General features: G+C 32.5%; 1 protein-coding gene across 2 annotated transcripts in view; it reads left to right on the forward strand.

Moving 5' to 3' along the window:
• LOC127710886 (inactive peptidyl-prolyl cis-trans isomerase FKBP6-like) overlaps positions 1–15,748 on the forward strand; it is a 44,662-nt gene that overhangs the window by 1,439 nt on the left and 27,475 nt on the right. The window contains exons 2-6 of one of the 2 annotated variants that reach the window (XM_052216846.1): positions 5,020–5,119; positions 6,022–6,240; positions 8,102–8,191; positions 8,657–8,704; positions 9,726–9,857. In XM_052216846.1, coding sequence (XP_052072806.1) covers positions 5,020–5,119; positions 6,022–6,240; positions 8,102–8,191; positions 8,657–8,704; positions 9,726–9,857 — 589 coding nt within the window. The remainder of the gene's footprint in view (positions 1–5,019; positions 5,120–6,021; positions 6,241–8,101; positions 8,192–8,656; positions 8,705–9,725; positions 9,858–15,748) is intronic. The other variant, XM_052216847.1, reaches the window with a different exon arrangement.

Genomic DNA, 15,748 nt, shown 5'->3' on the forward strand with positions numbered 1-15,748 from the left:
TAAACATTGTTATAAGGAACCTGTTTATAGTAAATTAAAGTAATCTTGTAGTTCCTTTCAATATATTAATATATATTAGCAGTAAAATGTCATAGCAGAATTGTCAGTCATTCACCGATTTTTTCATCTTTGACTTGTTTAGTTGACTTTTTAAAGTGCTTACTTATTTTTTAACAAGAGGATCATGGCCATGGTTGTAAGTGGAGTTTTAAATTATTTTTACACAATTCTTATTGGAAAATTTTGCTTGAATGCATTTCACAATTATTGATTATAAAATAGTTTCAAGCTACAGCATAAGCATGGTAAGTTGCAATTAAATACCATGATTTTCTAGTAAAATAAAAACCAGTTTATATTATATAACACAATTTAATACATTAGTTACACATGTTAAAGAGAAATGAGGTGATTTACCAGTAAAATATAAACCAATAATGTCACATGAAATAAATCTGATAATTTCACTCTGACAATGTATTAATCAAGTAAATGTTCAAGAAATTTTACAATCAAATCATTGATTAAGTAACCAGGTGTACTCAAAATTTTAACAAAAAAAAGATTGTAATTTGAGCCTTTATTATATATAGGTCTCGAACAACTAACGAATAACTGTCAGAGTGTGTATTATCACATATTTTGTTTATGATATCTTTCTTTAAAAATATGTCTAAAAAATTAGAAAATTAATGTAAAATTTGACAATTTTGCTACAAGCATGACAAGTGGTAAATTTTATTGTTGAGTCAACAACATTTGTGTTGCGAAAGCTAGACATAGCGATCCTATATTTTGTAAAATGTTTGAGATTTGTTTACAAATTTTTACGTGTTGCTCAAGAAGTTTACCAGCAGTGCTCAGCTGGAACTTGGAACTCAGGTACATTCAGCTGAGTGAAGCTGTTTTTATACGACCGCAAACAAATTTTTGTGGTCGTATATTGGTATGACGTTGGCGTCGTTGTCGTCGTCGTCGTCGTCCGGCGTCGTCCGAAGACACATTGGTTTTCGCACTCTAACTTTAGTTTAAGTGAATGGATCTCTATGAAATTTTACCACAAGGTTCAATACCACAAAAGGAAGGTTGGGATTGATTTTGGGGGTTATGGTACCAACAGTAAAGGAATTAGGGGCCAAAAAGGGGCCAAAAATAAGCATTTTTGTAACTTCCAGACATAACTTGTGTGTTAGTGTATGGATCTCTCTGACATTGTACCACAAGGTTCCATATCACAAAAGGAATGCTGGGATTGATTTTGGGGGTAATTGCCTCAAAATTTTAGGAATTAGGGGCCAAAAAAGGGGCAAAAAACAAGCATTTTTCTACTTCATGACAATAACTTGTGTGTAAGTGTATGGATCTTTCTGAAATTGTACTACAAGGTTCCATATCACAAAGGGAAAGCTGGAATTGAGTTTGGGGGTAATTGCCGAAACGTTTAGGAATTGGGGGGCCAAAAAGGGGCCAAAAATAAGCATTTTTCTAGTTTCCAGACAATAACTTGTGTTCAAGTGTATGGATCTCTCTGAAATTGTACTGCAAGGTACCATACCACAAAGGGAAGGCTGGGATTGATGATGGGGGTAATTGCCTCAATATTTTAGGAATTAGGGGCCAAAAAAGGGGCAAAAAACAAGCATTTTTCTAGTTTCAGGACAATAACTTGTGTGTAAGTGTATGGATCTTTCTGAAATTGTACTACAAGGTTCCATATCACAAAGGGAAAGCTGGGTTTGAGTTTGGGGGTAATTGCCCTAAACGTTTAGGAATTTGGGGCCAAAAAGGGGCCAAAAAACACATTTTTCTAGTTTCCAGACAATAACTTGTGTTCAAGTGTATGGATCTCTCTGAAATTGTACTGCAAGGTACCATACCACAAAGGGAAGGTGAGGATTAAGTTTGGGGGTGATGAATCATAAGGGGGTTCAAAAAATTTGGGGGGGGGATTTTTTTTTTTTCCTTTTTTTTTTCTTTTAAAATTTTCCATTTTAAGTTGGTTATTTCTGATTTATATTTAAAAGCAAACAATAATGATATGTTAGGAAATACACACCAAACAGGATGTGTAAATTATTATATAATAAGTATTGTGCAATAGCAAGAAATTTTCAATTGCACAGTATTGCACAATAGCAAGAAATCTTCAATTGCACAGTATTGCGCAATAGCAAGAAATCTTCAATTGCACAGTATTGCGCAATAGCAAGAAATATCCAATATCACAATATTGCGCAATAGCAAGAAATTGTCAATTGTACAGTATTGCGCAATAGCAAGAAATATTTAATTGCACAGTATTGTGCAAAAGAAGATACTTCGTATAAATTGCTTATTTCTTGACCAATTTCAATGGGGTTTTATTCTTGAATTCTTGGGGTTCTTTAATATGCTGAATCTAACTGTGTATTTAGTTTTTGGATTTTGGGCCCCGTTTTTAAATTGGTCCACATTGAGGTCCAAAGGGTCCAAAATTAAACTTTGTTTGAATTCATCAAAAATTGAATTATTTGGGTTCTTTGATATGCAGAATCTAACCGTGTATTTAGATTCTTAATTTTTGGTTCCGTTTTCAAATTGGTCTACATTAAGGTCCAAAGGGTCCAAAATAAAACTTAGTTTGATTTTGACAAAAATTGAATTCTTAGGGTTCTTTGATATGCTGAATCTAAACATGTATTTAGATTTTTGATTATGGGCCCAGTTTTCAAGTTGGTCCAAATCGGGGTCCAAAATTAAACTTTGTTTGATTTCAACAAAAATTGAATATATGGCGTTCTTTGATATGCTGAATCTAACCATGTATTTAGATTTTTGATTTTTGGGCCCCGTTATCAACTTTGTCCACATTGAGGTCAAAAGGGTCCAAAATTAAACTTTGTTTGATTTCATCAAAAATTGAATTCTTGCATGGGGTTCTTTGATATGCTGAATCTAACCATGTATTTAGATTTTGGATATTAGACCATAATAGGTGAATGTCCAATTTAAAATTTTTAAGTTCTTAGACCACATTCATTCTGTGTCAGAAACCTATGCAGTGTTCTCCCCAGGATTTTTGGATAGCACCAGGGTAACGCGTGTCAAAATGATTTGTACAATATGTTGTGTTGCGTTGCATCGCTTTTTTTTTTTCTTGTTAGTTTTTGTGTCATTACCTTTTTGTCTTTGTTTTGTTTACTGTGTTATGTAGACTTTGGGTCAAAAAATTACAGGTAAAAAAAGAAGTAAATCAATAAACAGTTTGTATACTTTAATTTCTTTTAAGAATAAATAAAAGAAAGCACTATTAGTCTTTAAACTAAAGTCACTTTTTTATATTTTGATCAAGCCAATTTTGTCCTGATACTTGTAGTTACACTACACATTCCCCATTTTTGTTAGATTACACCATAACAATTAAATTTAAACAAGATTAAATTTTAATGCAGAACCTTTAGTAAATTAAAAACTATTTTCCATAGCTTTAGACATGATTCTTTTAAACAACAATACAATTATTATTATAATCATTCTTGTATTACTTGGTAGACAAACAGAGTAAATTAATATCATCTATCTGTACACCCATGTATCTTATCTAGCTGAGTTCCAATCTGTCTCTAAAGACTGGGACTACTTTAACTCAAATCAGTTACCACATGGAAAAATACTACCTATTTATTATAATATGTCTGTGCATTAATGAAAGTATGATTATCAAAAATAATTTGCAATATATTTTTGTTGGTATGTTCAAAGAAAGTTTTTATCCTTAAGGTAACATTCTTATATAATTTTGCATTCAATTTGTACTTTATTTTTATTTTCAATGATAGATAATATTTTAGGAGCACTTATTTGTAATAAGCTAAATCAGGGGAGGTAACTCCAACACGTTTAAAATACGCAAATTATTTATGACCAAAGGCTGGAGTAATAGAGTTAATTAACAAATGTCTGCTTGTCCCTCACAAGTCTGATCATTAATTATGATCTCTTAATTAATTAAAACACAAAAGAATCATGTACATCGATTAAATCCAATCACCAAGGTTAACCTCAAAAGGTAAATCGATCACGTGGTGTAAACAATCTAGTTGTCAGAACTGGATTAAACTGGTTTAAACTGGTCAATTTTCATCTGAAATTTAATACCCACAGAAAAGGTTTAACAAGTCGTTTAAAACTTTACCGATTTACGATTTGTTTCCCGATAATTTTAGCACCACGGAGAAAAATTATACATCGCGGCAAGAACGATACCACCACGGTAGAAAATTATACATCGCGGGCCCGCAGTCCTTTAAGGGCCTGGGGAGAACACTGCTATGCTGTGTCAAATATTTAATCACAATCCAAATGCAAAGCTTTATCAAGCTTGAATGTTGTGTCCATACTTGCCCCAACTGTTCAGGGTTCGACCTCTGCGGTCGTATCAAGCTGCGCCCAGCGGAGCATTTTATTAACAAATAGCATACCATACCATGATTTTGATACCTAACAAAGGCTCAAAGTTTATGGTCAAAGTTAAACTTAACTGACCAGTTGGAATAAAAGTTTATTAGATTATTGAAATGAAATGTATCTGGTGAATCAATTCACCATTTTAGAATGCATTGCATTCTGGGTATTGTTTTCAAAAGCATTCACTATTATATGTAACATCTTTGTGTTTGGTTTGCAATGGAGATTCAACCAATGGCATAATAGTTTTTTGACTTGAGTGTACAGATAAAAAAAAAGTCATATGTTATTGTATGAACAATACAACTACCCAAAATACCTTTAATCCTAAAACAGCAATTGATTGTTTTGATACCACTTAACATGCTTAAAGTCTATTTTAAAAGTTGCCTGGTTCATTTGTAGTCAGCCAGGATGTAATTAAATTTCAAACTGCTTAGTTATAAAGGACGGAATCTTGTTATTAAATTGAAATTTAAGATTCAGGTACATTTAATTAGGTTCTGGCATAGTGTAAAAAAAGATAGATTTATTTATTAATATTTTGATAGTTATTTTTACATTGATTTTCAGATGAGTGACGAAGCAACAGTTTGCCTGAAGGAAAAGGATATTCAGAAGTTAAGAGAGTCAGAAGGGGGTGTGGAATTTGAAGTGGATGAATACCAAAATGGTAACTTACAAATATATAATATATAGTTCTTAATAAATATCTTACACAATTCTAAATATAAATGAAGAGCTTATTTTATGCTTTGATAAAAAAGGATACAGCTTACAATTCCTGTTAATTAGATACATAATACAAGCAATAATAAAAAAAATGTAAATTTCAAAACTGCAGTTTGTCTATTTGGTTCCAGCATACTTACTTTTTTATACTTTAAACTCACAACAGTACATCATGTACATAAAGTTGAATATTTCACAGAGCAACTCACTAAAAATTCTGGAAACACTGAATATAAAATGAGTTGATTAACTAAAAAATGTGTATCGAAAACCTCAAAAATACTGTCTGTTCTCATTTGCCTTACACTACATTGATGATTGCATTGAACTAATGCAGAACATTACTGAAAGGACAATACAAATCTTGCTGCAAATCAAATTGTATTTTTAAGTCAGATTTATGAATTTTGAAATCAGAATTATGAATTTGAAATCAGATTTTGGAGGAGTCACTTAATGTACACGAAGTGTTATATCACATACTGTGAATCTGATATTTTTGTAGTATAAAGTATGTACTGATTATCAGGTCTGCATATCATGCATATTGATATCGTAAAATATCAGCTTCTAGACACAGTATGAAGCTTTTTGTCAACTTAGCGTAGCAAAATAGTTCAAAAAGCTTCATATTGTGTCTAACAGCTGATATTTTACAATGTAAATATACAGAAAAATGGACAATCAATTTATCCGGTTGTATTTGCCCATTTTGCATGATAGAAACTAGTGTTTTCATTAAAACATAGGAAAAAATTCTCATTACATTTTAAAACCTCATTAGTAAAAACCATTACCAATAAATTTGACCTTCAAAAGTATGCATTGGCATTTTCATAACAGCTGAAGAGGAAGAAGAAGAAGCATTCCCACCAGAGGACATTCTGAACAATATCTATATACCTGATGAGGAAGACAGTGATGACGATGATGAGTTATCTCCCTTTCAAAAGTTGGCAAAGAAAATGGAGGATATATCCCCATCTGGTGATGGTGGAGTGAAAAAGAGGGTTTTACACCCAGGAGGAGGAAGTATTGTCCCTGAAGAAGCAATTGTTAGGGGTAAGAAATATTCAGCAGTTTATTTTGGACATTTTTTAATTACAGTAGTTTGAAAATAAGGGGATGAGGTATGATAAGGAATCTTATTTCTATTAATGGGATGTAATTACTGTCGTTTATTTTGACATAAGCAAACAAAATTTTGCAGTGTTCATATTTTGTTAATTTCTAGGACATGCTCACAAGATTTTATATTTGCCTTTTTTTCTGGTCTGATCTTAAAATCCTTAAAGATTATAAAATATTAAGTTTTGTGAATTCATCTTTATCAGTCAGGGGACTTATTGAAATAAGTGATTTTTAAATCACTTATTTAAGTAGCAAATTTGAAGTTTTGTCACAAATTGTGATTTTATAGTTTTACCAAAATTTTAAACACATAGGTTTAGATAATATCTTTTCATTAGTAAAATTGAAAAAAATGAACTTTTTGCTTCTTTTTAGCAGCAAGGTTTATGCCTTTGATGCAGTCATTTAGCTGCAAATTCTATTTTAGTTGAAAAAATGCTATAAAAATGGCTTTACATAATGAACTGATACTTTCTTAACAGATTTTTCCCAGCAGTGGGAGTATTTTTCCTGTAAAGTTCAAGGTTTCATCTTATAGATTATGTAATAAAATTCTACTGTTCGCGATCAAAATTTCACTGTTCGGGGGTGTTGAAATTAGTGGGGGTTATTAAAATAATGATACTTAAAGAAGTGATTTTTTGGAAGGAAATTGAGGTATGATACTTAAACAAGTGATTTTTATGTCATTATCCTAGATTTAGTACAAGGTCATCACCTGACATAACCCGGTCATCCTATCAACACAGATGTTTGTTCTGATAATTTTAGCAACATAATTAGTCCCTGGATCATTAGTATTCTATATTTAAAGCTACAATAAAATTAAATCACTTAGTCTAGCGATTAATTTGTACTACTTAAATAGGTGATTATTAAAGAAAGACAACTCTTACTTCCAACCTTTAGGAACATAATGTTACTTGAATCAGTGATTTAGAAAATCACTCATTTAAGTAAGTCCCCTGACTGTTTATTGCAGAACAATAAGAATAAACTTGTGGTTTCATTTACATAATTGACAGTACTGAAAAATGAAAAAAAAAGATAAATTTGTTTTATTCTTTAAGGTGGGTCTCATTGGGGTCTAAGCGTGATGCAGGATTGCCGATTTTTTGTAAGCGTGACACGTGAAAGTCAAATTATTGTGTCGTGAAAATGGGAAATGAAGTCTAGCGGGACACGGGAAATTACAAAAAAATGAGAATTGCTTACTTACATAGTGTAAGCGGGATACGTGAATCTGACAAAACAGTAAGCGGGATCTGGGATCAGAACCCCCCAATGAGACCCCCTTTAAGAAATGAATGTGAAATGCATTTAACTGTTTTATATCCCTGCCACCCATTTAACGTAAAGTGATATATGCTAGGTCTTACTCCATCCATCCATCCCAAAATATATTTGTTATGTAAATTCATAATCATTATGCTAAATCATATATGTTTTATCAATTTGACTTACAATAAGCAGATGTATTGCCCCCTCCCATCATTTCAGTGGTGGGCTGGGCATTTGTATCTTATCAACAACTTTATTTAATATAAAATAAAACATTCTACTGTGGATTCATTAATATTTGTTGGATACACATTTTCGTGGATTTCGTGGGTACAGGGGAACCACGAATTCAAATGTTCAATAAATTACAAATTTTCTAAAAGGAATGTATGCAGACTTTGCTTAACCACGAAATTAAATATCCACGAAAAGGCAAGTTTTCCTTAATCCACGAAAATTGGTACCCACGAAAATAAATGAATCCATTTGTAACCAATAAATTTTATTCCAGTTCATTATAATGCATTCCTGGAGTATGCTGATGAACCATATGATTCAACTAGATTGAGAAATGCACCAGAAAGATATAAACTTGGGCAAAGTAAGAAATTTGATTACGCCTTTACATGTACCATGATTTTTGCTGTGTTAAAATTTTAATTGATTTAAAAATTGCAGGACTTTTTTTTCTATTCTGATGCTTAACAGAAAGAATTAATATATGCAATAGAGCTTAAAAATATGTAATCTTAGAATAAAATGAATTTTAGAGAAACTCCATGATCTTAACACATAACGTCATGTCAAAACATGAGGCAATACAAATAAAAAACTTCAAGCAGAAGGTTACTCCATTATTTGTAAGCTCATAATTCAGATAACTACATATGAAAATTGAATATCAACTGTGGATTTAAAGGTAAATTTTAGCCAACAGCAAATAAAAAAAAATGAAAAATTGTTTAAGAATTATAAGGATTAAACATATATTTTCCAGAGGTCATTTAAGAAATATTTTATGTAAGTCATGATAGAATTATTGGAAATTTTAATCTTTATCTTACAGGGGATACAAGAGAACAGCCAAGCACACGATACACTAATATTCGCTTCAGTTTGTGAAAATTATCATATTTGTGCTATTACAATATAAAATAATACAATATACAACATGTATCTCTGACTAATTGATTTTTAACAATACATGCAATAAGACTATTTTAGGTTACATTGTATTTGCTTAATCTCTCTCTCCGACTTTCTCACATACAACACTAATACTCTTCACTTATCTGTTTTGCTACAACATGTTCCATGATTTTAACGACAAACATAAATTTGCTCATAGTATATAACTTATTTCTTTTCTCTTTTATTAAAACTAAAACATAGATAATATGAAACATTATTTAGTTAAATATTACATGTAACAGAGACCAACATTTTTCACAAACTTGGACTTAACCACTTTTCTTAGCAATATGATATTCAAGAAATTGGTATTTCTTTATTTCTATTCGCTCAACAATATTTGGTTTTGTTTCATTTAATTTACATTTATATATAGTTCTTTGTAATTTTGACTAACAGATTCAATAATAAACTTTCATGTTTGCAACCAAAACAAAGTAATTGGTCATTAAAAAAAAAAAGGTGTTCAATGGTTTCTTCTCCAAGTTCACAAAAAGTACATAACTTGGTATCTTTTAATTTAATTTTGTACAAAAAGGTATTAGTTGCTATAATACTATGCAAAAAAATCATATTGAAATGTTTTTAAAGCAGAAATACACAGACCTATCATGGCAGGGTACTTACACATCCCCACAATAAAAAATACACTACATTGTAAATAGAGATATGAGAGTACTCACAGTTACTGACAGCTAGTCAATAACAACTCTAAAATAATCATGCATGTCAGACTAAAATATCAGTCAATACCCATCCAACATCCAATGGATTAAGTGTAAAGATGTATATAACAGTTGGAGAAAAACATGACCTTATGCAATGCCAATGTACAGGTATCAACAGATTGTAGAGCCATGGGTGAATTATTTCTTGATTTAACTATGAACATAAACTTTTTGAGAATTATTTGTTCGTTAAGATGAAATTTTATTGTATTATAGATCAGTTGCTTCATGGATTAGAGATTTGCATTAAAACCATGAAAAAGGGAGAATTAGCACAACTGTTGGTTTCACCAGACTATGCATATGGTAAACTTGGTATAGAACCAAGAATTCCTGGGAATTCAACAGGTAATGTAAAACAGATAAGAGTTCTCAAAATCTTTTTAGTCCCCTACCGACGAAGTCGAAGGTGACTTTAGGTTTTCACTCCGTCTGTCTGCCTGTCTGTCTGTCTGTCTGTCCATTTGTCAGTCCGGCAAATCAGTTATCCAGACTTTTTTTCTTTATGCTTGAAGATATTGATTTGATATTTGGTGTATTGTTTTATCATGACAAGTTACAGATCAATTTCAATTTTCACGATTTTAGCTTTTCTGCTTGTTCAGTTAAAGCCCTTTCCCTAGAATTAAATTTTTGACAAATTACTTATTAATTACTAGATTTCTGTTCAAAGGGAAATAACTCTTTTTTTAAAGATATTTTTATTAATGATAATTGACATTTTGGATTTGTTCACTTTTCTTTGGTAAATTGTTTGTAGAATTTAGTTGTAGGTTAGTTTGTTATTGATTCTGTATTAAATAATTTTCTGAATGCTACATATTAAAAAAAAATTTGGATGAAGTGAACAAATTTATTTAGATAATAATCTATTTTTGTCGAGCCTGCGACTTTTGTCGCAGAAAGCTCGACATAGGGATAGTGATCCGGCGGCAGCTACGGCGGCGGCGGCGTTAGCTAACTTCTTAAAAGCTTTATATTTTAGAAGGTGGAAGGTCTGGATGCTTCATACTTTGTATATGGATGCCTCATGTTACGAAGTTTCCGTCAGTCACATGTCCAATGTCCTTGACCTCATTTTCATGGTTCAGTGACTACTTGAAAAAAAAGTTGAGATTTTTTGTAATGTTAAATTCTCTCTTATCATAAGTAATAGGATAACTATATTTGGTATGTGCGTACCTTGCAAGGTCCTCATGCCCGTCAGACAGTTTTCACTTGACCTCAACCTCATTTCATGGATCAGTGAACAAGGTTAAGTTTTGGTGGTCAAGTCCATATCTCAGATACTATAAGCAATAGGTCTAGTATATTCGGTGTATGGAAGGACTGTAAGGTGTACATGTCCAACTGGCAGGTGTCATCTGACCTTGACCTCATTTTCATGGTTCAGTGGTTATAGTTAAGTTTTTATACGACCGCAAAAAAATTTTGTGGTCGTATATTGGTATGACGTTGGCGTCGTCGTCGTTGTCGTCCGGCGTCGTCGTCGTCGTCGTCGTCCGGCGTCGTCCGAGACACATTGGTTTTCCCACTCTAACTTTAGTTTAAGTGAATGGATCTCTATGAAATTTTACCATAAGGTTCAATACCACAAAAGGAAGATTGGGATTGATTTTGGGGGTTATGGTACCAACAGTAAAGGAATTAGGGGCCAAAAGGGGCCAAAAATAAGCATTTTTGTAACTTCCAGACATAACTTGTGTGTTAGTGTATGGATCTCTCTGACATTGTACCACAAGGTTCCATATCAAAAAAGGAATGCTGGGATTGATTTTGGGGGTAATTGCCTCAAAATTTTAGGAATTAGGGGCCAAAAAAGGGGCAAAAAACAAGCATTTTTCTAGTTTCATGATAATAACTTGTGTGTAAGTGTATGGATCTTTCTGAAATTGTACTACAAGGTTCCATATCACAAAGGGAAAGCTTGAATTGAGTATGGGGGTAATTGCCCAAAACGTTTAGGAATAAGGGGCCAAAAAGGGGCCAAAAATAAGCATTTTTCTAGTTTCCAGACAATAACTTGTGTTAAAGTGTATGGATCTCTCTGAAATTGTACCACAAGGTTCCATATCACACAGGGAATGCTGGGATTGATTTTGGGGGTAATTGCCTCAAAATATTAGGAATTAGGGGCCAAAAAAGGGGCAAAAAACAAGCATTTTTCTAGTTTCATGATAATAACTTGTGTGTAAGTGTATGGATCTTTCTGAAATTGTACTACAAGGTTCCATATCACAAAGGGAAAGCTGGAATTGAGTTTTGGGGTAATTGCATTAAACGTTTAGGAATTTGGGGCCAAAAAGGGGCCAAAAAACACATTTTTTTTAGTTTCCAGACAATTACTTGTGTTCAAGTGTATGGATCTCTATGAAATTGTACTGCAAGGTACCGTACCACAAAGGGAAGGCTGGGATTGAGTTTGGGGTGATGAATCATAAGGGGGTTCAAAAAATTTGGGGGGGGGGATTTTTTCATTTCATTTTTTTTCTTTTTTTCCTTTTTTTTTTCTTTTAAAATTTTCCATTTTAAGTTGGTTATTTCTGATTTATATTTAAAAGCAAATAAAATATAATGATATGGTAGGAGATACACACCAAACAGGATGTGTAAATTTTTATATAATAAGTATTGTGCAATAGCAAGAAATTTTCAATTGCACAGTATTGCACAATAGCAAGAAATTTTCAATTGCACAGTATTGCGCAATAGCAAGAAATCTTCAATTGCACAGTATTGCGCAATAGCAAGAAATATCCAATAGCACAATATTGCGCAATAGCAAGAAATTGTCAATTGTACAGTATTGCGCAATAGCAGGAAATATTCAATTGCACAGTATTGTGCAAAAGAAGTACTTCGTATAAATTGCTTATTTCTTGACCAATTTCAATGGGGTTTTATTCTTGAATTCTTGGGGTTCTTTAATATGCTGAATCTAACCGTGTATTAAGTTTTTGGATTTTGGGCGCCGTTTTTTAAATTGGTCCACATTGAGGTCCAAAGGGTCCAAAATTAAACTTTGTTTGATTTCATCAAAAATTAAATTATTGGGGTTCTTTGATATGCCGAATCTAACCGTGTATTTAGATTCTTAATTTTTGGTTCCGTTTTCAAATTGGTCTACATTAAGGTCCAAAGGGTCCAAAATTAAACTTAGTTTGATTTTAACAAAAATTGAATTCTTGGGGTTCTTTGATATGCTGAATCTAAACATGTATTTAGATTTTTGATAATGGGCCCAGTTTTCAAGTTGGTCCAAATCGGGGTCCAAAATTAAACTTTGTTTGATTTCAACAAAAATTGAATATATGGGGTTCTTTGATATGCTGAATCTAACCATGTATTTAGATTTTTGATTTTTGGGCCCCGTTATCAACTTTGTCCACATTGAGGTCAAAAGGGTCCAATATTAAACTTTGTTTGATTTCTTCAAAAATTGAATTCTTGGGGTTCTTTGATATGCTGAATCTAACCATGTATTTAGATTTTGGATATTGGACCATAATAGGTGAATGTCCAATTTAAAATTTTTAAGTTCTTAGACCACATTCATTCTGTGTCAGAAACCTATGCTGTGTCAAATATTTAATCACAATCCAAATGCAAAGCTGTATCAAGCTTGAATGTTGTGTCCATACTTGCCCCAACTGTTCAGGGTTCGACCTCTGCGGTCGTATCAAGCTGCGCCCTGCGGAGCATTTTATTGTGTTTTGGTCTGTTTTTCTTATACTGTATGCAATAGGTCTTCTATATTTGGTGTATGGAATGATTGTAAGGTGTACATGTCTAGCGGGCAGGTGTCATCTGACCTTGACCTCATTTTCATTGTTCAGTGGTCAAAGTTAAGTTTTTGAGTTTTGGTCTTTTTTTCTAATACTTTATGCAATATTTCAACTATATTTGGTGTATGGAAATATTTTATGATCTATTTGTCAGTCACGCAGGTTTTATTTGACCTTGACCTCATTTTCAAGGTTCATTGCTCAGTGTTAAGTTTTTGTGTTTTGGTCTGTTTTTCTTAAACTATAAGCAATAGGTCAACTGTATTTGTTGTATGGAAGAATTGTTAGCTGTACATGCCTGCCTAGCATGGTTCATCTGACATTGACCTCATTTTCATGGTTCATTGGTCAATGTTTAGTTTACTTGGTTAATGTTAATTTTATGTGACAGTTGTAATAAAGCTTTATATTTAGGACTATCAACATAATATCAATGATTAGTAAAGAAGGCGAGACATTTCAGCGTGTGCACTCTTGTTGATAAAGGATATATTTCATTTAAGAAATAATTCATGGAAGCCATATATTTGTTTGGAAATTTACACATGGCCTTGGCCATGATTATCAAATTTATCCTGAGTGTTATTGAGGGATAAAATTAACGAATACATTGCCCAGGCCATGTGTAAATTCACTAAAATAATCAGTTTTCGACACTTTTTATTGTCTTTCTTGAAGATATTGATTTGATAATTAGTATATAGTTTTATCATGACAAGTTACAGATCAAGTTCGAATTTTGTTCTGGTCTGATGATTTTGTGCAGAGTTATGGTCTTTGGACATAAAAAAAATCACTTAAATAATCAGTTTTCAACAGTTTTTTGTCATGATTGAAGATATTGACATGATATTTTTATGTAGTTAAATACACCATGACAAGATATAGATCAAGTTAGAATTTCGTTCCATTACAATGAATATTTAACAGGTAGGGACTATTTATTGCTATGCAATACTCTCAGAATGCTTGTTATCTCTGGTGAAGAAATACTGCTGGTCCTCACTATGATTTTTATTGTAAAATACCAAAATTGTGTCGGTCATTTGCAAATTTTAAGGTCTCTGACAGACGCATATTTATGTATATAGCATGGGATACTGAGAATTGAATGAACACTAATTTGATGTATAAAGATAAGCATGATAAGAGACATATAGATTCCACCACTGCAACAAGTGTGTTACGATATTTCTCCTCTCGAGACAGTTAAATTTAAATATTTAAAGCGTGAGGCTTGCTGAGCTTTTAAGATAATTAAAATTCAACTGTTGAGAGTGGAGTAATATCGTAAAACACAGTGGCGGATCCAGAGGGGGGCGTAGAGGGCGTACGCCCCCCCTTTGCTTGGACTTTTTTTTTTTTTTATGTAAAAGATTAATCAGACTAGACTTCGTGAACTTTGCCATTTCCCGTGTATTTAATTTTTATGCGACAACTCTTTACTTATAAAGATATTTTTCGCTGGTATTTACTGATTATGTCAAAGTCATGTGATTCGCTATGGTGGAGTTGACCAGTGCGTCAAAAAAACGTCACTCAGTCATTTTGAAAATTCAAATAACAGTAAATTACATTGCTTAGGCTGAGGATGACAACCATGATACCTTCAAAGCGACACAGGATTGAGCAAGAACGTAGTGACTTCTATTTCACAATTCAACCAAACAGAAAGTAATACTCTATTACACTCTCATGAAAAAAAAATCCACAGCAATATTATTTACCTACGAAAACATGTTTAACCCCAAACGCCCCAGCCTATTTAAAAATAACATGAAAGCTGAATAATGATCCCCAGTCAGTATAAGCTCTAGATAGATTTAAAGTCTAAGGTACGAACCATTTGATTTGAGGAGGCAGTCTAAGGTATTTAAGAGAAAACAATCTGACTCTGATTTTTGCATTAAATAAAAATTCTGGCCGTATCTGGATTGAAAACAATAATCTTGTCCACTTTTTTGCTATTAGAAACGAAAATTTCCAACAGAATTATTTAGCATTAAATGAACATGATGAATAAAAAATGGGCGTATTTTTTTGAGGCCAGGGTTTGCATGTCTGACCGGAATGTCTGTTTCACCGAACTGATATATTGAATACTTTTTTCAAGACCAGACTGCAACCTGACTGCTGAGTGTGGCCTTTATGTCTCCATTTGTCGACCGTCATTCATAAATTCGTTGTCATTTCAGACTCATTTGTAGCCTTTGGTTGATTTGGAACCCCTCACCTCCCTTAATTTTGTTTGGTGAAACATATCAACAAAATATTTGGATAAAAATTGCTTGTTTGACTTTTTTAACTCGTGTCGGTCGTATTGTAAATTTCATCGAATAGCCCGGCGTATTTCTTGTTTACAACAAGAAATCTGTGAGGTTATGCTAACTTAACATACAACAAACGAGAATTTTCCATGTCTATTTTTTACTGGCAAGTCCCACATCAAATATA

This window comes from Mytilus californianus, unplaced genomic scaffold (genome assembly GCF_021869535.1).
Source record: "Mytilus californianus isolate M0D057914Y unplaced genomic scaffold, xbMytCali1.0.p SCAF_8, whole genome shotgun sequence".
Classification (NCBI taxonomy): Eukaryota; Metazoa; Mollusca; class Bivalvia; order Mytilida; family Mytilidae; genus Mytilus; species Mytilus californianus.